Below are 26652 nucleotides of genomic sequence, written 5' to 3' on the forward strand. Positions count from 1 at the left end.
AGTGGTAGCACCCTTGCCTACCATGTTTGTGAAACAAGTAGCACTTTGTTACACTTTTTCAAAACTCTGTACCTTTTTTATTCTTTTTTTTTAAATGAGGCAGGATCTAACTCTAGCCCTGGCTGTCATCAGCCTCCAAAGTACAGGGATTACTGGCATACGCTACTGCACACAACTTGTATACATTTTCAATGAATTCTTAAATGTCAGGTTGCCAAATGCCACTGAATTTTGAGGTCCAAAGTATGATAGTGAAAGTCTATGTATGAGAAGAAAGCATCTTGGAAAAGCTAGGGATAATGCACGCGAGCCTACATTCAGTTCTCTTGGCTAAGCACTCTTCTGTGATTATTATACCACGATTATTATACCATTTAACAGTGGATGGCCTCAGTAGTGACAACTCTTAATTTTCTTGGAAATGACAAAAATGCTTTCACAGCACACTACTAAAGATCTACACTCTGACAGCCCCCAGGTGAAGGAGGAACTGTAAATATCGAGAAAGAAGTATGGAAATTGGCAGTTCCATACTTTGAAACAGGAAATGTTTTAGATCAAAAAAATTTCGACTTTTACATATAGAAAAATAAAAATAGAATATTTTACAAGGGGGAAAAAAGAATGTGGTCATTAAGTAGAAAGAATAGTGGTAATAAAAACAAGCACTTAAATACCTAAGCCTGCCAACTAGCAAAGACCAAAATAATTCTGTGCTGTGGAAGCTGTAAGGTTAAAGTGATTTTTTTTTTTCAGTCTTCCTAGAAGGAAATTTGGATTGCCTTTTGGACATAGTTTATTGTAAGAAATCATTAATGAAATCTAAGGTCATCTTTAAAAATCTGACAGTAGGGGTGTGGTCAAATAAATTGGTAGATAAACTCTTTATGTAGTGAGTAAAAATTGTGATTGATGAAATGAGACAACTGAATGAAAAACATTAAAGCCACATTCGACCTTTTAGTAAAAATAGTGTGTCAAGCTGGAGAGATGGATCAATGGTTAAAAGCACTGGCTACTCTTCTAGATAACTTGTCTTCAATTCCCAGCACCCACATTATAGCTCACAACCATCTATAACTCCAGTCCAGGGGATCCGATGCCCTCTTCTGGCCTCCATGGTCTCTAGGCACACAAATGGTGCCAACAAATAAAGCATACACCCATACAAATAAAGCAAAATCATAGGGTGTAGACCGATAACAAGAAAAAAGGTGGGCTGGCAAGATGGTTCAGTAAGTAAAGGTACCTGATATAAAAGCTTCTTGACATCAGTTCAATCCCTGGATCCCACTGTGTAACTGACCCCTGAAAGTTGTCCTCTGACCACCATGCTTATGGTACACAGTACACTTATACAAACATAGAGAAGTGGGGGAGAAGCAGAAAATGAAAAAGTACTAAAGCATTACTCCAGTGTTAACTGATGCTCTCAAGGTTCAAACAGTAAGTAATTTCATGTGTGTGTGTGTGTGTGTGTGTGTGTGTGTGTGTGTGTGTGTGTGTGTATGTATTTTTTTATCAGAAAGTAAAAGTATGATTTACATGAGTGTTTGGCTAGCCTTGTCAAACTATACAAGTAAGTAGCTGCCATAAAAAGACAGACATATTTTAAAAACAACCAAGTTTATTTAGATTTGGGGCTCTGGGTGGTTTTGTCTCTACTACCTGACTTCCTCCTGCCGCGACTTCTGGACCTTGATGAGCTCCTGCTCCTGCTCCTGCTGCTGTTCCTGCTCCTGCTCCGACTTCTGCTCCTGTTCCTGCTCCTGCTCCTGTTCCTGCTCCGACTCCGGCTCCTGCTCCTGCTCCTGTTCCTGCTCCGACTCTGGCTCCTGCTCCTGTTCCTGCTCCGACTCCGGCTCCTGCTCCTGTTCCTGCTCCGACTCTGGCTCCTGCTCCTGTTCCTGCTCCGACTCCGGCTCCTGCTCCTGTTCCTGCTCCGACTCCGGCTCCTGTTCCTGCTCCGACTCCGGCTCCTGCTCCTGCTATGGCTCCGGCTCCGACTACGGCGGCTCCTTCTGCTCTGGCTCCAGGGCACTGGACTGTGATCTCTTCTTCTCCCTCTACTTGGTGAACTGCGCCTCTCACGATTCCTAGTCATGTGTTTGTGAGATTTCTTCCCCCTGTGATTACTACTGCTCTTTCTGTCAGATTCACCATTTCTTTTGTAGGAGAGGTCTGGACTAGGGCTCCTTCTTCTTCTTGACCTGCCATAGTATTCATCATAGTGGCTGGTCCTTTCTCTCCTCTCTAAATTCTTACTGAAGGAAGAGCTAGTCCAGTCTGGAGATAGGTAGATGTCTCTATTAGCTTCCCTAAATTCATTGTTGGGATTTCTGAACACATGAAGAAAGTTGCAGTGTTTTCCTCTTGGACACTGCTGTACTTCAAATAAGCCTGTGAGAGCAAGTGAAGAGGCAATGATTATCACTGTGCATTCATTCTTTTTCTGAAGTCAGAAGATAGACTTTTCTGAAAGCATAAGCTGCTCAGAAGGCCTAACACTGGTGTGGGTTCCTGCAATGTTCTTTATATATTAAGAGTAACATATTAAGAGTAATGTAATACCCAGGTACAGTGGCACACTATATAGCTTAGGCTACATAGTGAGTTTAAGGGCAGCTTGGATATGTGAGATCCTGTCTCTAAAACACACTCTCAAAGAGAAAAAAATAAAGGAAATTTTTGTGATTGAAAGTAAATAAAGTAATATGATGAGACAGCATTTGATCTCTATGATCAAGTACTGGTATAGAGAATTTACCAAGAGCTTCTATAATTGAATAATAAGAACATGTAACATGATTAAAAATGGGCAACTATCTAAATAGAGATGTCTCCAAAGAAGATACACCAGAAATCAATAAGGACAAAAAAAGTTAGTTACTAGTCACTGAGGAAGATATTAAAGCTCTTTATACTTTGTTGTTTTTAATTAAATAAAACTCTTGGTTTGGAGTCTTCATAGTTATTTATGCTCAAGCATATCACTGGACTCACACTGCAGCATCTCTAGGAACTAGCAAAACTAACAGCCTATCAAGAGAACACACAGCCAACCCAAAAACTTAGGCTGGAATGGTTATTCTCACTTTCCTAAACAAGGAATCCTACCTTGCTTATATTTTTTGTTTGTTTGTGTTTGGTTTTTCGACACAGGGTTGCTCTGTGTAGCCCTGGCTGTCCTGGAACTCAATCTCTAAAAAAGTCTGGCCTCAAACTCACAGAGATCCCCCTGCCTCTGCCTTCCAAGAGCTGGGACTAAAGGTATGTGCCACCACCGGCTGGCTTTTTTATTTATTTTTAAAACTTTTTAGTGTTTATTTATCTTATGTATTTGTGTTTTGCCTGCATTTATGTATGTGCACCAGGTACTTGCCTGGAGCCCATGGAGGTCAGAAGAAGGTGTCAGATCCCCATTTCTCTAGCCCCTCCTTTTTAAATGTAATTTTTAAGTTATTTAATCACTTAGTTTATTTACTTCAAGAACAGATCTCACTATATAGTCCAAGTAGGCCCTTGAACTCACAATTCTCCTGCCTTGGTCCTTCCACAAGTTTTGGAGCCAAAGGTGGCACCATCCTTGCCCATCATGTTTAGACGGCTAGATAAATTATATGTATTTTTTACTCAAGTTTTAAGCACCTGAGAAGGAAGAGCAGAGAAACACAAGAAGGCAGAAGCACACCCTTGAGGTATCAAGAGCTTTGTGTCTCTTCACCCAGGGAACTTCCATATTGGTTTGGCTAAGCAGTTTTAGAAATCAGAAAATGGTAAGACTTCAAAGCAGCCAGTTACTGTCTGTGGTGCTGAATCACTTCCTGGTTTGGCTGCTACTCTCAGATGCATCAGTGTCACTGAGAGCACCCAATGTACACCTTAACTGAGCTACACCTACTAACGGTTTCAAATGCACAAGAACATGACTATCATGGGGAATGTGTGTGGTATTGATGGTGGAAGATTCCTTAGGGTTCAGGACCGAAACAACAGCTCCAGTGAGGAAAGCCAATGAATGGATAGAAAGCACCTTTGAAACTGCACCATGGATAGTGCGGGCATCTTTAGTTTAGACACTGCACTGTCACACACAGAACCCAGGACTGAGGGGCTGAAGACTGAAATTCAAGTCACAATTCTGTCACCAATATATTGTGACTCAGTCATTTCATCCATATTGCGACCCACAGGCCTCTTACAGCTCTAAACTGTGGTGCCCTTTACATAACAAAAGCTGTGCTTCATTCCTTTAAAATATTGTTTTCTTCCCATGAAAACTCCTTTGTATAGTGCAGCAGTGGGGAAGGGGTGCCACTACTTTGGCTTTTACCACAAATTGCCATTTTCCACCGGGTCACTGGGCAGAATTCACACTGAAGCTGGCGTCCTGCATACCATCGTCCATTAAAAAGAGAAAAGGCTGCTTGACAGTCTTCTTCCCTTGGAAGCAAAAATCAAAGGGTGTGCTTTATAGGAATTCTCTTAAGTACAGCAAGCCTACACTGACTTAACCCTCTTGTGCATTTACTGGAGGGTTTGTGTACTGCCTAGGTAGTCCTCAGAGCATTCAGGTTCCCACGGCCTAGTTTATTCAACAACCTTTGTCATTAACACTCTGAAAGGTTTTGTTGCATGGAAATTGGCTAGACTCAAAGCTGCTGCTTCTTCATTTTTTTTGAGACAGGGTTTCTCTGTATAGCCCTGGCTGTCCTGGACTCACTTTGGAGACCAGGCTGGCCTCAAACTCACAGCGACCCACCTGCCTCTGCCTTCCTGAGTGCTGGGATTAAAAGCATGCGCCATTGTGCCTGGCTGAGTCAAAGCTTCTTAATCTGCAAGACTTGACAATTAAATCTGCACGCAGGTTTCCCCTTGTTAGAACCCATGCTATCTCAGGTAGGACTGCTATTCTTACTATAATGGCTAACTGAAGTCATTAGCCTTGGCACTTCTTAAAGAAATGTCAATACATGCAGGAATAATGCTAGCTGGTCAAATGCACACTATTTGGAGCTTTAATTCCTTGAACCTTAAACCAGTATTTTCTACCCGCTATTCTAATTAGCCCTATTCAATTATTATTTTAGTTATGAAAATTAATTATATTGTATATTTATACACAATATATATAGAACCATATAATAGAAGAATCAAAACTTTATAAGTATATAAAAATGAAATAAAAGTATATTATTTTCAAATCTTGCATGATTGTAAACTCTTCATACTGATATTTTGAAAAGTACCATGTATAGGAAAGCTACATACTCAGTGGCATCAAAGCAGCAATACCGTAACTATGCTGAAACACAAAGATGAGTATATGTTCATAATACTTACGATTGGTACTGAATATACACATTGCCCCTCAGATGTGGTTCCAAGTTGCAGCTGACCTAAGGAACAAAGAATGCTGTCACACATAAAGCAAAGTTTTCAGGAGAGGCAAACCATCAAATGCATTTTGTTCAGGCAAACAGGCCCTCAAAGAATCCAAGATAGACCAGCACATTTGCAAAATAGGTCCAACATTTGCAGACCTCAACTGCCTGATCTCTATTGATCTTTGCTGTGTTTTAAGCCCAGTTAAATATAAAATGTTTCATAGATACATAAAAACAGAATACAGAGATTGGAGAGATGATTCGGCAGTTAAAAAGCATTGTGTGTGTGTGTTTCTGTTTGGAATATATATATATTGTTATGTATAGACTTTCACAGACACATGTACACATAGTCAAACATACATTATATGCCAGAAAATATATCATACACATAAATATATACTAACCAAAATGGTATATAAGAAGTTATAAAGCTGGGTGGAGGTGGCACATGCCTTTACTCCCAGCACTCAGGAGGCAGAGGCAGGCAGATCGCTGTGAGTTCGAGGCCAGCCTGGTCTACAGAGTGAGTCCAGGACAGCCAAGGCTACACAGAGAAAAAAAAAATCTGTCTCAAAAAACAAGAAAAAAAAAAGGAAATTATACATATATATACTGATTCAAGTGTGTCTGGATATACAGCCAACTGTGGGCCACAAGTTGACATTTATGAATGTGACCAAACATAAAATCACAAACTTAATTAAAACATTATGAGGAGTTTCCTTTTCAATTTTTTTGTTGTTTTTGGTTTTTCTTTCTTTTTTTAAAACTTGATTATAGTTCTCAGGTATGAACTCTGTAGATGGCATATTACAATGTCAAAAGTTTAGACATACCTGTTGGTATTGCTTTGTACTTTTAAAATTCTTAAAACTATTTTTTTCTGAGACAGGGTCTCTCTATATAATCCTGGCTGTCCTGAAACTACTATATAGACTAGGCTAGCCTTGAACTCACAGACTCACCTGCCACTGCCTCCCAATAGGATTAAAGGAGAGCACCACCATGCCTGACTCTAAAATTTTTATATAAATGGTATTATTCATTCTTTTTCAAGGGAGCTGGAGAGAGAGCTCAGGGGTTACAAGAACCTCTGCTCTTCCAAAGGAACTGGGTTCAATTCCCGGCACCCATATGGCAGCACACAACTGTCTATAACTCTAGTTCCAAGGGCTCTGACACCCTTATAACAATGCAGATAGAATTTAAAAAATGTTAATACAAGCTTAATGACTGACTCACCTACTAAAGACTAGACATATCAAATCATCACATTTATGTATCTGCTCATGACTATCCACAATACTTCCAGTCTCCCATTCACAAAGTCATCTTTCTAGGTGTTAAGGCCCTCTTCTTGTCTGCATACCCAGAAGCAGCACGCTGATTCACAGGGTTCCACTTCATTAGGCACTGCACAAGCTGCTCTGAAGTAGCTTTACTACTACATTTCTTCTACTTGATCTTGATATTAATAGAAGTTAGGTGGTATAGGCCTGTAATCCCAGCACTCGGGAGACAGAGGCAGGCAGATTGCTATGAGTTCAAGGCCAGCCTGGTCTAAAGAGTGAGTCCAGGACAGCCAGAGCTACACAGAAAAATCCTGTCTCAAAAACCAAAAAAAGTATCATTTATACCATGTAGGTGTGAATAATATATGTTGTTCCTACTATAAGTAGGGTTAAACAATTGATCATTGCCTTCAAAAATGACACTTAATCTGTATGACACACAGAAAAATCCTTAAATATTCCTACTAGTTTTGCATCTATCTTCAAAACGAAGCTATTCTGTTTTGCTTCAGGGTGTTATTAGAACATCCAAAGGGGGACAGGGCCCTACTCAAGTAATGCCATCTTTAGAAGGAAGACTAAAGGGCCTCAGGAGTTCATGTCAACTATGCCTAGGGACCTTAAAAATCATTTAATCCAGTCAGGATTGGTGGCACATGTCTAAAATGCTGCTAATAGGGAAGCTGAGGCAAGAGGACTACTACAAAGTTCCCTTCCAACCTGAGGTGGATAGTGAGACTCTGTCTCAAAATACAAAGTGCTACTGCACTTTTGCCCAGCATGTCCAAGGCCCTAGGTTCAATCCCAGAACCATGTAGTGACAATAATTTAGTCCCATGGTTCCCAAAGACCTACTGATTTTCCAGAATGAATTTTGTGTTCTGACCATTTCTGTACCACAAATGAACTGAACGGCCTTTCCTTTTATAATTGCCAAAGTGACTAAAATGAGCCTTATCATCCTATTTGCTTTCTAGAAAAAAAATATGTGGTGAGTGGGTGCAGCCCACAACTTCCACTAATCGCCCTGAAAGCCCCATTCCTACCCCACTGTGCTGGGGAGAGAGCTGTGTATATGCTAGGAGAGCATTCCTCGACTGAGCTGCCAATCTCAAGTTTCAAAAACACCATTGCCACGTCACAGAAGCAGCAGGATCCTGAGGCTGAAAGCCAGTGTCACTTGAGATAAGGAAGAGGCACAGAGAGGTGGACATCAGAAGAGCAAACCATGCTGCCTCCTTGGCTGGTGCTTGCTTCCATCTGGAACAATGCAGACAATGAGCAGACCGTACGCTTCACGCTTCCACTTCAGTGGTTATCCTTTGCTCTGAGTAGTAGTAGGAGACAAAGGCACATTCCACAGAAATAAAGTTTAGAAGAAAAATTTAATTTGTTTTACATTGATTTGTATGTGCATACCATGCTCATGTCACAGTGTGCATGTGCAGGACTGAGGAGAGTTTCCAACAGTCAGTTCTCTCCTTCCACCATGTTGGTCCTGCAGCTTGAATTCAGGTTGTCAGGCTTAGATGGCAGGTCCTTTACTCACTGAGTTATCTTGCCATCCCAAGAGGAAAACAAAATTTTACTTCTTTTTTAGATTAAAATTTTATTGATTGATTGTTTTTTTTTTAAGGCAGGGTTTATTTATTCATTGGTTGGTTGGTTGGTTCGTTGTTTTGAAGCAGGGCTTCTCTGTGTTGCTCTGGTTGTCCTGGAACTCACTGTGTATGCCAAGCTGGCATTGAACTCCGAGATCTGCCTGCCTCTGACTCCTGAGTGCTGGCACCAAAGGTGCGTACCAGCACCACCGGCTTTAATTTTTAAATGTTATTTTTAAAAAGCTTACTCCCCTCCCCATTTAATCCTCTTTTTAGTTTCTCCTTTATCTCTTTAGAACACTATGTTCTATTTCCCCTTCTTTGGAGAACAAATTTTAAAGTATATATTTTAAATCTGGAAAGCAGATTGTAATTTTTCCAACTCTATATTTCCACTTCTGACAGCAAGAAAAAAACCCTATAGCTTTAGTCCTACTTTTTTGCAAAATAAGAGTATTTCCCTTATCCTCATATAATAACGCCTTTGAGGTTCAGATATGATCAAATCACAGACAAGATGAATACCAACATGTTGGCATTCACCCAATGAGTCCTTGGAACAGCAGGAGCCACTTCTCACCTTACCTGGTGAGTGAAACCGCCTAACAGTATAATAATCATGGCTCTGGGCAAAGCACTGAAAGAGGGAAGGAAAGGACCCACGTTCATCAGACAGTAGCTAAGTAAAGGCTTGAATGGCTAGGAAAAGCAGGCCCGACGATGAACTGCTACGAAGAGCGCAGCACAAAGGCACCAGATAATAGTCTTTTCAACCCAGGCCCTAGCATTCAGAAAACATGCTAATGCATGCTTATGATTTCCTGTGGTACCAAATGACATTGCCCAGAGTGGGGAGTGGAAAGGAAGAGAATCGAGTGATGTTTACCAAGTGCTGACATGCTCAGCCCCAGGCCAGGCCGATGCTGGAACATGACTACCCAGGTGAAGAGCCTGAGCCCTAGCTCTGCCTGTAGGCTCTATTTCAGGAGAAGGTGTGTCAGGCCCCTTCCCAGCCTGAGCGCACCTTAAACTGAATCACTTTTCCCACGCTCTTGAACTCAGGCAGGACATCATGATAGAAGTCTAGGAACTGCTGGTAGGTCTCTTCTTCACTGTACTCCAAGCTTGAGTCTGGGTCATAGTCATCCCTTCTGCACTGCTCCATTCCAAACGTTGTAAACATACTCTTAATCAGTAAGGTGGGACTTGATGTGGGGAAGTTGTGTTTACGTGAACACCTGCAGAAGAAAGAAAAGTCATTTGTCACATATTAAAAGCTTATCACAAACCCCAGGATCAAGACTCAGGTAACATGGATGTTTAGACTTAACTGGATGATAATAAACACTGCTTAGATGCCCAGTTACAGGACACAAGAACTGTCCTAAAATTGACTGGTTTCTCAGAGATAGAAGTTTTGAAATGGTTTTCAAGGTCATATGCCACTCAGGAGCCTTTGAATACATTCAGAAAGATTTCTCCATGTTGAACCATTGGGAAAAGGAAGGCCCAATCATGTGACAGATTAAAGCGACAGGATTAAGATGCTGCATGTGAGACTCAAAAAGGTGAGAAATAGCTATATAACTTGACTTCTACGTAAGTACTTAAGGAATACAGTAATCTAGAGCAGTATGATGGCACAGTGGGCACTGGCTACAGAAGCTGATGATCTAGATTTATTCCCTGCATCTCCAGATGCCCCGCTCCCTCTCCTAAAAACACACAATAATAACAGTAATAACAAGAGTAACAATAATAATAATCATACAATTTTTAAGTTGGGTGTAGCAGTGGACACTTTTAATGCCAGCACTGAAGAAGCAGAGGTTAGGTGGATCATTGTGAGTTCCAGGCCTGCCTGATCTACCTTAGCAAGTTTCAGGCCAGCCAGTGTTACAGAGTTAGACACTATCTCAAAAATAGATAGACAGACAGACAGACAGAATTTTAAAGTTCTATTTAAAATAAAAGAGACAATACGGTAATTTAAAATTTTCCAATTACTCAAGTATTGTCATTTTATCTACATATAGTATTTTAAAGTTTCATGCATTTTAAAATATTTTTTCCACTGATCCTTAACAACCCAGTAGGGCCAATGGTACTAGTACTTTCTTACTTTGCAAAGTGTGATGGTTAGCATTAATTGTCATCTTAATGGAATCTAGAATCACCCAAGACAGAGTCTTAATGAGGGATTGTCTAGACTAAGGCTATCCTCTGGGGACCTCTGTGAGGGATTAATTGCCCTGGTACTTTAATTGGTATGGGAAAACCCACCTTAATTGTGGGTGGGGAACTATTCCCTGGGCAGGAAACCTGATGATCCTGAGTCCATACAGCCATTAAAGGCTAGGCTCACAACCAAAATAAAATGGTAGCCTGTTATCCTTCCTCTGAGTGTTGCCAAGGCCTCCCCATCCAGGGGACGTGGTCAAATATGGGGTACCAGAGTTCGTGTGAACGTCAGTCCCCACTCTCCACTCAACTGTGGACAATGTCCTCTCCATTGGCTAGATCTGGGTAGTTTACTGCACGTATTGTCCTTGGCTGGTGTCATAGTTTGAGCAGGAACCCTGGGCCCAGATCTGCATATCAAGGGGGAGGAGGTCCCCCTCAGTCACAGTCATAGGGGAGGGAAGTAAGGGGAAAATGGGAGGGAGGGAGGAATGTGAGGATACAAGGGATGGGATAACAATTGAGATGTAATATGAATAAATTAATAAAATATATTAAAAAATAAATAAATAAAATGGTAAGGCCACACTGAGCAGAGGCACACATGTATTCAATACCTACTCTTGACTATGATAGTGATGTGACCAGCTGCTTCTAGCTCCTCCCACTTTGGTTTCCCCACAGTGATGGACTGTAAACCTGGAACTAGGAGCCAAGTAAATCCTTTCTCACTTAAATTGCTGGATATTTTACCACAGCAACAAGAAAAGAATCCAAAACACAAAGACAACTAGAACCTAAAGAAGCATAGCTTCCCATGTCATGTGACTGAGAAGAACCAGACCCTAGAGATCCAGGTGAATCATGTGGTTGTTATAAAGGATAATAAATATAACTTAATTTTTATTCAGTGAAGGTACCTAAGAACTGTGAAAAACAATTTCTTTTCATAGTTTAAAATGGACCAAGGTTAAGCTGATTGACTATGCTATCCCAGAGTAATTTTTTAAAAGAAAATCATATATATGATTTCACTTTCTTATTTACTCCTTTCTCCTGAAGTGCAGTGGTGGGAAAGATGACACAGTTCAAAGTCCTAAATAAAATTTTCCTGGTTAGGGTTCTAATGGAAAATCAGTAAGGCAAACTTTTTAAGGGAAAGAAAAAACTGAGGAAGAAAGTTAATAAGTAGGGAGCACTGCAGGGAGAAAAGAGATTCAACGGCCGTGGTCTGGACAATGGCCATCCTGTCTACATAGTGAAGTCAAGGCCACCCAGGACTAGACTGAGAACCTGTCACAAAACAAAGTTGTAATTAAGGTGTCTCTGTAGCCAAGTACCCAATTAGTGCTGCTCTCAACCTTAGTCAGAGAAATTTCTTCTTGTTATGGTCAGTAGCTGATTATTGGCCAAAGTACAGAGAATAAGTGCCAGCTGAATGCTCAGCTCTAAACTGCTCCAAAGCCCAGAGAATACCACAGAAGGAGTAGAAAAATATAAGAGCTAAGAGAATTCAATGTTGTGAAACACTGTTTCCTGGACACAACATGGCCACTGAATTAATGCACTCAAAGCAACTATGGTTACCTTTGCAAGATGTGGTGGTTTGAATGAGAATAGATCCATAAGCTCATGTATTTGACTGTCTAGTCCCTAGTTGGTAGACTGTTTAGGGAAGGATTAGGAGGTGTGGCCTTTTGGAGGAGGTGTGTCACTGAAGATGGGCTTTGAGCCCTCTCCCAACTCCCTCCAGCCTCTGAACAGGTGTAAAGCTCTCAGCTACTGCTCCAGCACCACATCTGTCTGCTTCCCACCATGACAATAATGGACTAAACCCTCTGAAACTGTAAACGCCCCCAATTAAAGGCTTTCTTTTCTAAGAGTTGCCTTGGTCATGGTGTCTCTTCACAGCACTTGGACGGTAACTAAGACATAAGATCTGCATACAATCAAGCCCATCAACACCCTAGCATGGATAGGGGAGAGGTATTAAGGCCTTGGCCATGGCAGTTAACAGCTGCTGGGGATGGACACTTCAGGGTTGTTACCACCAGAAGTTGCCAAATGATCCAGTAAATAACCTCACACCCACGCACATACAAGCAACACTAATTAAACTCAGTGGGTTATTTAAAAAAGAAAAGATATTAAAATAGGAGGAAGATATATTGGGAAGATGGATTCAGAGGGAGTGGGAGAAGGATAAGAGAGTAAAGAAGGTGAATATAATCAAAATACATTATGTATGAAACTGTCAAATAAAAAAACTATAACCAAAAAGTTTAACAAAAGCAAGCATCCAAAGAAATGCTTAGGTTAAGGAAGTGTTTCTCTGCCTGGCATGGTGTATACATGCCTATAATCCTAGTTACTGAGAAGACAGGAAGATGACAAGCTCGAGTTTAGCCTGGATTATAGACTAAGACCTCATTTAGAGAGAGAGACAGACAAAGACAGAAACAGAGAGAACACAAACAAGCAAGGGATGTGTTTCTCTGGCATCTGACCAACCTTAACACAGATGACCCAGATGTGTTATTTGGAGTAAGTGAGCTAGCCTCTCCACAAAAGGGAAACAGAATAGTGTAGTTGTCTAAAAAGACAGCTTTGGCTTTCATAGCCACCAAGCCCATACAATGTTACACCACAGCTTATTACTTGAACAATGCAAATAGCCAAGTTGTTCTTACGGTTTGATATTTCTGATAGTAAAGTCTCATATGCCTATGACAATGATAAGTAATTTGACTACTATCTGTGTTTGTTTGTTTTTGTTTTTGAATGACTGATGAAGTCTGAGAACCTAACAGGCCACTCTCTTTTTGACAAGGAACTCTCTGTCCAATATTCATAAAACTATTTAGTACACCTACCCTTCTTTCATACCCAACAGGAGAATCCTAAATCTGGCTTCCTTAGCTCTTAAATTTCAAGGAAGTGTTAGATACACATCATAAATAAGAGCAGCTGGAAACCCTCAAAGGTGGCTAATTCAATTACCCATCAGATGTGAACTAAAACTAGGGCTCATTTAGCTCTGGAAGATTATCTGTCCTGCATCTGTCTTTGGTAGGAGGTGTTTTATACAGATCATTATTAATTTTGTGTGTGGATGCTCCCATGCCACAACAAAAGTCAGAGGACCACTAATAAGAGTCTGTTATCTGCTTTCACCATGTAGATCCAGGGATCAAATTCAGATCACCAGGCTTTGCAGCAGGCACCTTTACCCACTGAGCCATCTATCTTACTGGCTCTTAAGCAGATGATGTTTTATTATTTCTTCTTGAGATTAAATTTTCTTCAGAAAAATGTTTCTAAAGGTACCACAGGGAAGGTAGCCTCCTTTACTCAGTGCCCCAGTTCCTCGAAAAGAGCCTTTCATTTCTTACGAGCTTCTGAGTCCTTTCACAGATATCCTGGCCATCCACAATTCCAGCCATCAAATCCATAAGGAGTTACATATTATACATCAGTCCCAGGCACGAGAGATACCTGAAAGCACCTCAAACTGGGTTACCCAAGTCGCTACAACTGATTTACTCAATTAAAAGTGAGAAATGATTTTTTTCCTTCTTACATGAGTCCATTATGAATCCAGAGTTGAAACTAGGATTCTTTTTTTAATTTTGATTTAGTTTTGGTTTTGGTTTTGAGACAAGGTTTCTCTGTGTAGCCTTGACTGTCCTGGACTCACTCGGTAGACCAGGCTAGCCTTGAACTCACAGACATCCAGCCTGCCTCTGCCTCTCGAGTGCTGGGATTACAGGCATGTGTGACCACATCCAGTTTACTATTCTCTTGTAATGTTTTAAAAAGATTTTATTCTTAACTATGTATACTTGTGTGTGTGGTCAGGTATGAATGAGCACAGGTGCCTACAGATGTCAGAGAACAGTGTCAGAGCCCCCGGAGCTTGAGCTGCCTGACATAGAGAGGCTGGGACCTGAACTGAGATCCTTGGGAAAAGCAGCACATGCTCTTAACTGCCAAGCCATCTACCCAACCTAAAACTATTCTTGAAAAATAAAAATAAGCTGGGCATGGTGGCATACAACTGTAATTTAAGCACTTGGGAGGTGCTGGCAGAAGGATCAGTAGTCCAAAGCTAGCCTGGGCTCCATGAGACTGTCTCAAGAAACCAAATGGTTACTGGGTATGGTAGCACACACTTTTAGTCTCAGCATTCAGGAGGAAGCAGAGTTAGATGGATATCTATGAGTTCAAGCCCGCTATACAGTAAAACCTAGAAAAAAAGAAAGAAAGAAAGAAAGAAAGAAAGAAAGAAAGAAAGAAAGACAGATTCAGATACCTTCTCGCCCACAGAATAGGTAAACAGTAATTAGACTATGCTGTTGCATGCTGTTCTTGTGAACTATGTACAGTTTACCCTTGTTCATTCAAATGCTGATTTCTCTATCCCACTATTGGTTTCAGTCCTGACATTGCAGTGTGATGTTTATTCTAAGTATGCTTGTTTTCTAAGTTTGTGTAAATGCCACCATTTGTTCTCTGTATTGCCAATAAAAGCCAACTAGCCAATGCTGAGCAATACAGAGAATAGGGTGGGACATCCTGATCCAGTAAGGGGAGGAGAAAGAACAGGAAGGAAAGGAAGAATCCATGAGGAGAGGACCTGGAAACACGATGAGAAACTAACTGGACCTCAGATAGGAGTAAAAAGCATATATAATGTGGGAAATCTGAATGGAAGGAAGTTATATTAGCTTGGAGATTTAGGATGGAGTGATTATTGTACAGCATTGTGCTCTAGGCTAATTTAATATATCCTAGTCTCTCTGTGCGGTTATTTGGGTATACAGCTGGTTAAGAAGTAGCTGCTGATTTACTAAAATTATAAATCAATAATAAATATTAGTAATCTTTCAACACTAAGCTTCAGATAGATTTGCTTAGGAAGTATTTGCTTACTTTGACTTATATACAAAGTCATACTACAAAACATCATCACTGCCTGGCTATAGTAGGTTTCAAATATTTGCCAAATGATTGCATATAACAATATTATATTTCTATATATCTTACTTTTAAAAAAGAAGTTGGAGAGGAGAAAATACGGATATATCATAAAATGGCAAGAGTAACAACAAAAATAAAGAACATTAAAAGTGATAAAAATTCATGAGCCATGCACCCAGCCCTATGTGTTTTTCATGTTCTCCTCAACCTCAAAAGTCTCCTCAAAAATGTGGGATTATGTTTCATCTTTATTTAATATGACAAAATTTAAATATCATTTAAGATGAAGAAATTAAGATGTAGAGCGTTTAAGTAAACTTTTCCACTGGCCACAAAACCCAAGGGGTCTATTCCCAAGTCTGAACATACTGACTGACAGCAGTGAATTGAGAGCCCATTCCTCTACTTGTTACAATACAAAACATTTCATACATGTCCCTATGTCCATGCCAAATTGGAGAAGACTACTTAGAGTACAATTTACCCTTGAAAAGATATTTCTGGGAGCCTGGCATGGTGGCACATACCTGTAATCCAGCACTCAGGAGGCAGAGGCAGGTGGATCTCTGTTAGTTCTCAAGACTAAGACAACCAAGGCTATTTATTACACAGAGAAACCCTGTCTCAAAAAAACAAAAATAAAAAGGTATTTCTGGCTATTCTAATTTCCAACGTGTAATTACCTCATCCAAGCTGTCTTCCTGGGACTCATGTGAGCACGGAAGAAACCAAGAACCAGTCTTCCTTAAGTCTTACGGGGCGTACAAACCACACTTAAGGGTAACACCTATGCCCAGTAGTAGATGGCCAACACAAAACAAACTGAATGGCACTTTCGAAGGTTGTTTGTTTTTATTGGGTCTCACAACACTTTAGTCACTTTTTTAAGCTTACAGGTCTTTTGCTTATACATCACGGTTTCTGAGTTTGTGTTTTTATAGGATTTCTGTGTGTGAGAATATGTGTCTCTGCATCTGTGTTTCTATTGTTTATTTTGTCCTATTCGTGTTTGTTTTTATTTTAGCTTTTTTTAGAAGCCTGTTTGTTTTCTAATGAGAAAGAGAAAGAAAGGGTATGGATTCTGGTGGGTGGGAAGGGCCTAGAAGTTTGGGGAGGGGAAACCATGATCAGATTATATGAAAAGAATCTATTTCCAATTTTTAAGAAAGGTATTGCTAAGGCCGGGAATGCAAAGGATCCTTTCAGTAAAGCCCATTAAGTGAGCAGGGCAAGGGAGCACCACATACCTGATAGCAAACATTTCAGACTGAAGCCTATGCCTCTTGCAAACCCCGACACTTTCCATCATTTCATTCTCACACAAAGCAAATTCCATTACCTATCTCCAAATCTGCAAGCTCCCGTTTTACTGTAGAACGGACAATTGGCTCGATCTTTCTCCAGTACTCTCATATCCGTGGGCGGTTCTGGGTTCTGCCAGGTGCCACCATTTTCCAACTGTTAAAAATAACCATGACTTTACTGGTGATGTCAAAGCCCATGAAAGACTGTTTCTCCAAATAGTCAAATATTTTAATCAGAACAAAAGAACAGTTTCATATATAGACATGCATAGTTAAATTACAATAAGGAAACAAGAGCTTATAAACAATTGTTCAGAAACATGAGCTGTATTTCTCTCTTGGCTCCAAGACATTTTCCTTGACTGGGAGGTCACTTAATGTTATCAGATGCAGTCACAAAGGTCTTCTTTCTATCCATCTATTCTGAAAATGATCTGTGGATGATGAGAGCCACCAGAAAGAAGTATAATTTACTCTGAGTCAAGGTGGGTCAACCAGCCATTTGGGGTCAATAGTATATGCTGTCACCTACATACATTTAAAAGCCTTGATACAAGCACACACAGTGCATGGGGTGATTCAATGCCACCATCACCTTCTGTTGTTACTTAACTGAAGGGTTACAAAGGCGATTCTAGTTACGCAAAAGTAATCAAAACCAACTAGCACAAAACTTCTATTATTGAAACTATTGTTTCTAATGAAATATCAATTGATCTCAAAATCTTTTTAAGACAAGGGTCTCTCTATGCAACCCAGGCTGGCCTCAAACTTGGGGTCATTCTCCTGCTTCAGTCTCCCAAGGACAGGATGACTGAAATGTGCTACTTCTAGCTATTTCAAAGTCTTAATGAAAAGTTTTGGAAATACCTCATTTTCAGCCTGATCCAGCATCTTCTGCACAGCTTCCTATAAGTGGTGCAAACACAGGACTAATGAAAACCAGGATGTCAGGTTAGTCATGTCATGTTTCTCTAGTTCTGAATCTCATATATGACAACACACACATGAATATACAAAAGGCTTCTGATTCTGATTTTCTTCCTAAGCATATATCTTCTAAAAAAAGCTTTCAAAAGATATATAGCTTAGAATTTTTATTCAAATACATAATTTGAATAGAGCACATTGCAAATATTTAAGTCATAATAGCTTCAGTAACATACTTGTACATAAAGACGATGTTCTAGTTTTTGAGATACTAGCGAGTACTTTTTTTTTTAAGTTAGGTTAAACACCACAAATACTTAACAGAAGAAAAAACATGACATGATTAGTAGTTGAAAGATTTAGGAGAAATTTAAACCTCAGTAACACACAGAAGTCCAACAAGATAACAATAAATCTTTAACTAGTGGGTTTTAAATACCTACAAAGTTAGGTTCCTTAACACCTCAAAACCATATATATGACTGTGTATAGCTGCTTGGTAAGTCGGCCTGGTCCTGGCAACTTAAAAGTCAGATAGCAGCCAGGCGTGGTGGTACACACGCCTGTAATCTTAGCACTCACAAGGCAGATGCAAGCAGATCTCTCTGAGTTTGAGGCCAGCCTGGACTAGAAAGAGAGTTCCAGAACAGCCAGAGCTGTTACAGAGAAACCTTGTCTTGGAGGGAAAAAAAAAAAGCTTTTGTCGCTTAGTGTGGTGAAAACCGGTTCTTTTACATTTGGTTTTGGTTTAAGAGTTGGACATCAAACTCAAGGTTTTACTTTTACCACTAAGCCACCAAACTGAACTGTTGATCTCTTCCATATACTCACCCCCATCACCCAAATGAAATATCCTCAGTAACTGCTGCTGCCATCTTCCCATTTATTTAAAACAAAACAACTCCCCCAACCCAAGCACCTATAAACATGACCTCAGTTCCTTTTCCTTCTTCCTCCCATACAGTTTTCCAGCTGTAGTCCTGTTAACTGTGTTGCTTATCTGTTTGAAGGTCTGCCGTCATCCAAACCAACATTATCACCTACATTGTGACTGGGTCATCCGATTTCCTCTCTGGCCCTTATTCTTTGTAGAAAAATTAAGATGATCTGCTGGAGATAACATTACTAAGAGGATGAAGTCATTCCTTGTTTAAAAATTCTCATTACAGTATGGTAAATAAAAAGCAAACTCCTTTAAATCTGAGGCTTGTGATCCTCCTGCCTCCACCTCCTTCAGCAAATCCTACCAGTGTGCACCACCACAACCTGGGCTCACAGACTGAAGTGGCAAGCACAGGGCCTGCATGGGTCTGCCCCAGGGTCTGTGTATGTTCTTGTTGGACTCCTAACAGTGAGACCACGTATATCTGACTCTTTTTGCCTGCTCTTGAGACTCCTTTCCTATTTAGTTGCCTTGTCCAGCCTCGATATAAAAGCTTTTGTCTTGTCTTATTGTATCTTATTTTATCCTATTTGTCTGTCATCTCTTAGAGGCTTGATTGTTTTTTTTCTGAAGAGGAAGTGGAGGGAGAGTGGAACTGGGGGAGGGGAGGTGGGGGTAGCTGGGGGAGGTGATGAAGGGGAAACTGGTCGGGATGTATTATATGAGAGACAAAGGTATTTTCATGTATGCTTTACCCCTTCTCATCCTCCCTACTTTCTCCCATGCTCTCGTCCCAGCCTCCTGTTGTCTCTGAGTGTCAGGTACCATCAATCTCCTTCCTCCTAATATCGCTATACTTAGGTGCTAATTATCTCAAACACTTTCCTCCTCAGAGATCTCCTTGGCCAGGTAATCCAAATAAGCATCCTGATCCCCATTATTCTATCACACCACTCCTCTTTATTTCTTTTTGGATCCTAACATCTTATTGTCTGATATGTTTTGCCAAGTTAACCTCTGAGCCGCTCATCCAGAAAAGTCACTCAGGGGGAGCTGAGACTGCGTGCTTTTCACTGCTTTGTCTCTGCCCACCAATGAAACACATATCTCATATTCTTTTATATATCTTAGGATGGATTTCATTTTACTCACTTCATCTTAACCAGACTCCCTTTAAAACAAGCTTTTAGAAGAAGCCCTAGCTTTTACATAATCACTGAAAGTTGAAGAATATTCTACTGTTAAAATAAGAATTGATTCATCTCTGTAAGTATGACAATCCAGACAATTTTTGTCCCCTAACATGCACATCTGGATACTGCCTCATCAGGAAGGCAGTACTCAAACAAGGGGTGCCAAAAATCTGCATTGGAACTGCTACCCCCGAGACACAGAACTGATTGTGGAGACTGCTGCCACCTTTCCATGACTAGAATGTCAACACATTCATCTCTCCTCATTATGAGTAACTATGGAATGTCATGCCATTCAAATTTAGTGATGCTTAAAAAAAAAAAGAATTATCTTCATGAATCAGTCAAGGCAAGATGAGCTATGCATGTTATATTTGAAATATATATACACTGTTGAGGACCCACAGCAAAACAAAAGCAATCTTTCAAAAAGAATCCCAGAGAATGTACACGAGATATGCATACACATTACAAATTTTCTTCTTTTAAGCAATGGTGGGGATTTTTAAGGAAAGGTTTTAATACAGATTTAAGCGTAAGCATTAAGATACAGGGGGAGAAACACGTAAGAAAAGGACAAGAGCATATGTCCTAGATTGGGCACAGTTTTCTCAAAGAGAAGGTCCCCTAAAATTTCTTAAATTTGCTCTGTCATTTGCTGACAACAAAGTTAGATAGAACACCAGGATTCAATAACAAAACTATTTCTTAATTGCTTAATGCTATTAAGTTGCTTATCAATTAAGTTTGGGAACTATTCACGATGCTATTCTACTGTGAAGAACCCAACAAATACAACAGAACCATAGAAAAGTAACACTTGCTACAGAATGGTACAGAGTGTAAAGCAAGGCCAGCTGCCTGGTTTACAGAAATATTTTAGTAGAACACAAGACACGTCCATTCATATGCATACCATCTATGTCTCCTTTAGGGTACACTGGCAGAGCTGGATGTCCACAGAAGCCATACAACCATCACAGTCTAAAATATTATCTTCCCCTTAAGGAATATTATAAAAGGTACGGTAGGCAGCTTGGACAAAGGTATCTGCCATTGCAAGACCCAAAGAAGAGAACCATACGGAAACTAGTGTAGTGTATTTCTAACAAAAACACTCCTTCCAAATGAACAGAGCATGAGCGAAAAATAAAACACAAGCCTGGCCATGCCCACTGCTGACTCCACAATCCCTTTACATGCACACGTGCACACTAGGAAGATACGCAGGGCTCTATCCTCCTATGACAGAAGTCACCTCTCTTTCTCTCTTCTCCTGTTGTCTCTGCTCCTCTTCCTCTCGCTCTTTTCTCTGCTGTTCTTCCCATTCTGCCTTTAACTTTCTCTTTAAAGGAAAAAGAGAAGGTAATTTTTTTTACTCTCTTAAAAACACACAGCCTACACAGTAAATGTTTGAAAAATTTTAGAAACATTGATCATTGGAACAAGAGAATATCAGAATGTTTTAATGTTAACATATGTAGCTGCCTTTTTCTTTCAATAATGCTGGGGAAAGAACCCAAGGCCTTGTACATGCCTGGCAAGAGCTCTGTAACTGAGCTATATTCCCAACCCCAAGGAAAAAAAATACTTTAAAAAAGAGATTTCATTTGTGTGTGAGTAGCCCTGTGAATATATATACATATATGTGTATAAAGATATAAATGCAGAAACCAAAAGAGTGTGGAATCCCTCTAACTCATTTGTGGGTGCTGGGAACAGAACCCAAGTCCTCTGGAAGAACAGTCCTCTTAACCACTGAGCCATCTCTTCAGCCCTCTAACAAACAACTCTTGTTTTATCATCATCATTGTCAACATTAACATTTAATTTAGTTGATGTGTACTGGAGTTTTGCCTGCATGTATGTGTTTGCATCATATGTATCCCTAGTGCCCTGAAGGCCAGAAGAGGGCATTGTTCGGAACCCCTGGAACCACAGTAGCTGATGGTTGTGAGCCACCATGAGGGTGCTGGGAATCAAATTCAAGAAGAGCAGCCAGTGCTCTTAACTGTTCTGCAATCATCTGTCCTGACAAACAGCTCTTACTGAGATTTCCTTCAGTTAAGTTCTTAAGCCAGTGAACTATTTAATACTCTACCTCTAGTTCTTCCCTCCGTTTTTGAGCTGCCTCTTCTTTTTTCTTCTTTGCCCTGAATTCTTCTTGTGCCTTCTCTTCCCTCAGTAACCATTCTTGATGTAATCTTTGCCTGGTAATAATATATGATATAGTCAGTAAAAACAAATGGGAATTAATCTAGAACATATGAAAGACAGGGAACCAGAACACAACATGAAAATCTAGCCAGGCGTGGTGGCGCATGCCTTTAATCCCAGCACTCAGGAGACAGAGGCAGGTGGATCACTGTGAGTCTACAAAGTGAGTCCCGGACAGCCAAGGCTACACAGAGAAACCCTGTCTCAAAAAGAATATCTAAAGATATTTTCTATAAAGCAATGAAGATTTGAGTATGTCTTTTGGAAAAACAACTATCTTCCTGGGCAGAAATAAGTTACAATTACTACTCTTAGCTCTCATAAGCATTTGTGGCTCTGACATCTCTTTCTGTAAGAAAGTTAACAGTAATTTTCATTTCACGCCAACATTTCAAAGCAACAAGTGTATGATTTTCCATATTCACATAGCATTATTCTTCCTCTATATTTATTCTTTTCCCACTGACATCACTACTTCCACCACACCCTCTTCTTTTGGTTTTCGAGACAGGGTCCCTGTGTAGCCCTGGCTGGCCTGGAACTCATTCTGTAGACCAGGCTGGCCTGGAACTCAGCAATTCACTGCTTCTGCCTCCCAACTGCTAGGATTAAAGGCGTATGCCACACTGGTTGAATGTACATTTACTAATATATTTCTATAACTTCTTTTCATCTTTTCTTGAAACTTTATTTATATATGAATGGATGTTCGCCAGCACATAGACATGGGTCATGTGCACACCTGGTGGGCAGAAGACGCCAAAAGAGGGATGAAATGGGAGTTACAGATGATTGTGAGTCCCCATGTGGATGCTGGGAAACAAGCCTGGATCATCCGAAATAGCAAAGTAAGTGTTCTGATTCAGTGAGCCTTCTTTCCAGCTCCCTTACAATATTTGTCTTAAAGACATGCTCACAACTCACAGCCTAACTTTTCCCAGCAGTTTCAATGTCTGAAGGCAAATCACGGGAATTCCGACTCTATGAAATAGAAACTCCAAGGTTATGCAGAAAGATGTCTGTTTTTTTTAAATCTGTAATCATAAAACTGACTTTTAAAATGCATAGACTATCCAGGTGGTATATGCCAATGATCCTAGCAATTGAAAAGCTGAGACAGGATTGCAAGTTCTAGGCTAATTTGAGCTTGCAAAGCAAGACCCTAACCCAAAATAAACATACAAACAACAATAACTCCCCCACCCAGAGGTAATGTTACCTTAAATCCATTAAGTCTCAGACATCCAATAGTACAAGCTTCTCATCTAAAATCGTCATTGTCAATTTGACTAGAGTTGGAATCACCTAGAAAACACTGCTCTGGGCATGTCTCGTGAGGGAGCTTCCAGGCGTATTAACCAAGGAGGGAGGACTCACCCTAAATGAACCCATCTTGTGGCCTGGGGTTCCTAGCTAAATAACAAGGGAAAGAGGAAACTGAGCACCCTCTCCCTGACTAAAGACACAATTGCTGCTTCTCATCCCTACCATCACAGCAAGAGCAGTCCCTGTCACCATACCTTGCCCACTCTACTGAACTACAGAGGGCTATAAATTATGAATAAAGAATTATGCTACATCCATACAACATATACTATAGTGTCATTAGAATTAGGTCTTTACGGCAATAATAATGTGTGTGTGTGTTTACTGAATAGCAATACTTCCACTAAAACAACAACAAAATAGGTATGATGACACATGCCAACAATTCAGCATTTGGTAGGCTAAGTCAGGAAAATCTTGAGTTGGGAGATCAGCTTGGACTTGTTAAAAAAGAAAAGATAGAAAAAGAAGGGGGTAAAAGTTCTAATTTTAGCCTGTCAGCTAGAGATTTAGTAAGAGGTTATCTTCCAAGACCCATTTTCAAGATTATATTCAAAAGGTATTTATTAGTTGGTAAAGACGGATAAGATTACAATACAATAACAGTTTACTTTTAGTGTTTCAGTTAGTACTGACCTCTCTTCCTCCAACAGCCTTTCTTCTTCTAATTGTTTTTCTTCACTAATAGCATCCTCCTCCTCCTCTTTCTGTGACAATTCTGTAGAAATTCAAATGTTTTATTAAATTAAGTCTCACAATCCTTGGTCAATAGTTATTCATGAAAAATATATAAATCTTTAATCTTTACAAGTATGGTAAAAACCTAAAATTAAAGAGGTAGTGGTGCAAGCCTTTGATCCTGGCACTCAGGAGGCAGAATAAAATGGATCACTGAATTTAAGACCAGCTTGGTCTACAAAGTAAATTCCAGGACAGTCAGGGCTATAGATCCTATCTCAAAAAAAAAAAAAAAAAACTTTAAAAAGAATTAGTTGTAAGCCACCACATGGGTTCGGGAAATGGAACCTGCATCCTCTGGAAGACTAGCCACCATTCTTTTTAAATTTTTTATTTTGGTAGCAAGGTGTGGTGGTGCGTGCCTTGGCTGTCCTGGACTCACTCTGTAGACCAGGCTGGCCTCGAACTCACAAGATCCACCTGCCTGTCTCCTGAGTGCTGGGATTAAAAGTGTGAGGCACCATACCACTGGCTGAGCCAGTGCTCTCAACCACTCCTCTAGACTCACATTACTAGTTTGTTTAATCAATGGTTCCCTAATGATACTCGGGACACAGATGTACGAAGGGATCAGAAAAAAACAGAAAGGGGGAAGAAGGAAGGGAAGGAGGGAGCGGACAAGAGAGCCAGCGAATATTTAACAATTTGGAGAATTTATATAAAGCAGTCATGAATATTTGCGTCCTATATTTTTCAACTTTGTGTATATTGGAATATTTTCAAAATAAAAACATGGCATGGTTTTAATAGAAGAAAACTGTATCTTCTATTCAATTGGTGGTTTTGTTTTGTTTGTTTGTTTTTTTTTTCCGAGACAGGGTTTCTCTGTGTAGCATTGGCTGTCCTGGACTCACTCTGTAGAGATTCGCCTAACTCTGCCTCCTGAGTGCTGGGACTAAAGCCACCACGCCTGGCTCAATTAGTGTTCTTTTGTTTGTTTGTTTTACTGTTTTTTTCAGGATCGAGTTTCTGTGTAGCACTGGTCTCACTTTGTAGATCAGGAGGCTGGCCTCCAACTCAGAGCCACGCCTGGCTCTGACTCCCTGAACGCTGGGAGTCCTAGCTTCTATTCAAAATGTAAAATTGAAGAGGTAAAAAAGCAGAGACAGTTGACATGTGGGCAGAGACAAATGAAGTGAACTTAAGAAATTTTATCAGATCAACTTCAGGCTTAAAAGGAAAAGGATTCCTGTTATCAATAACCACAGTTTACTGTTATTTTTCTTTTCATCCTTGATGTCTCTCCTGGACTAGTTCTCTGACGCTGTTAAGCACAATCTCCGTGGTATGGCTGGCAGCCATCTTAACCTAGTCCTGCTGTGATTTCAACCCTCTTGCCTACATTTATAAGTACTGAATCATTTTACACGTGTCTATTATTGTAAATATACTACATTTATAAATATGGGGGTCTTTCATGTGAAAGCCAAATGGCACGGGCTGGGGATGTAGCTCAGTTGGTAGACTGCTCTGGCTAGCATGCATTAAATCATCAAAAGCAACCTGGCATGGCAGCAGCCTCGCCTCCTGTCACCCCAACACTGTGAAAAGGGAGGCAGAGGATCCGAAGTTCAGAGAGTCACCCTTGGCTACATAGGGGAATTTAAAGGCAGCCTGTCTGAGGCCATATTGCGCGTGGGGGAGCGCAGCGGAGGGAGCACTTTCACACTACCTGCATCTCGCAATCGCGCGAGCTCCTGTCGCCGTTTCCTCCGTTTCTCCTTCCTCATGAGAGCCTTATACTTCTTATAGCTGGAAGATTGAAAAGCACACACACACACACACACACATACAGCGTGAAGGCCAAACTCGGAGGCTCTGCACCCCCAGCGCCCCCGGCTACCAAAAACAGCGCTTGGAAGCGGAAGGCAGGAGCGGGCTTCCCGCGCTGAAATCCGGCCTCTCAGCACTCCTCCTCCGTCCTCCCATCCCCGACATCAGGGGGTCCTCCAACCCTCCATATCTGCTCCTTTCCTGCTTCCCTGAACCCGGGACAGCCAAGGATTCTGGTCAGCTCACGATCTCCTGCTGCGTTTATACCTCAGTTTCACGGGAAACTCAGTAGGCCCCGGCGCCGCCATGTTGCCGCCGTCTCCTGGCCCACAGCAGGGACGGAGCGGAAGCAGCCTCACCGATGACGAGCTCCTTTCGCTCACTCGCGAGAGCCACCAGGGCGGACCCAAGACGGAAAGGGGAGGTTTCCTTCAGCAGCTAGCCAGCCAGGTTCCGTCGCCTGAGAAAATATCTACTCATCGGAGACGCCTCCGGAGCTCTTCCCCGCACCGGAAACTCGGGCCTTGGCTCCTCGGGGCCTCGTGGCCCCTTTAGCTCCACCCCTTGCCCTCTAGGCCACCAGACGGAGCAGGGAACTAGAGTTAAAGCCGTACCCGCCCCCTCAACTCACAAGCCTAAACCCCTCCCCTTTCCCCTGCGCAGCCTCGCCTAGTACCTTGGAAACGCCTCCACCCGCGGGTCCACCTATCAGCGCCTCAGATAGAGTTTAAGACTCCGCCTCCTCCTGGTCACACCCGGTAGCTTTGTCTCTACGTATTCCTATGTAGAGGAGAGGGACGGACTACTAGGTTAGAAGGTGATTTGTTGCGCTGGCGCTTGAGTC

At 41.0% G+C, this 26652-nt stretch overlaps 1 protein-coding gene across 1 annotated transcript; it reads right to left on the minus strand.

Moving 5' to 3' along the window:
- Positions 1-1609: 1609 nt before the first annotated feature.
- ZRSR2 (zinc finger CCCH-type, RNA binding motif and serine/arginine rich 2) lies at positions 1610-26429 on the minus strand. The gene is made up of 11 exons (XM_084788982.1): positions 26076-26429; positions 25708-25787; positions 23934-24015; positions 21856-21964; positions 21013-21099; positions 17619-17657; positions 16784-16902; positions 9308-9521; positions 5344-5399; positions 4334-4443; positions 1610-2400 (listed from the first exon to the last, which is right to left on the minus strand). Exons 1-11 carry the CDS (start codon positions 26114-26116, stop codon positions 1628-1630), a joined length of 1710 nt encoding a protein of 569 aa, XP_084645108.1. The 5' UTR covers positions 26117-26429; the 3' UTR covers positions 1610-1627.
- Positions 26430-26652: the final 223 nt, after the last annotated feature.

The sequence above is a fragment of the Acomys minous genome (assembly GCF_964271855.1).
Source record: "Acomys minous genome assembly, chromosome: 7".
NCBI classification, from domain to species: domain Eukaryota; kingdom Metazoa; phylum Chordata; class Mammalia; order Rodentia; family Muridae; genus Acomys; species Acomys minous.

Bases quoted from the DNA above. Each gene is read 5' to 3' on its own strand.
- ZRSR2 (XM_084788982.1), bottom strand. From the start codon at position 26,116: ATGGCGGCGCCGGGGCCTACTGAGTTTCCCGTGAAACTGAG. The intron at 21,965-23,933 runs GTCAGTACTAAC...TATTATTACCAG, and splicing joins AGGCTGTTGGAGGAAGAGAG to GCAAAGATTACATCAAGAAT. The intron at 21,100-21,855 runs GTAGAGTATTAA...TTTCCTTTAAAG, and splicing joins AACGGAGGGAAGAACTAGAG to AGAAAGTTAAAGGCAGAATG.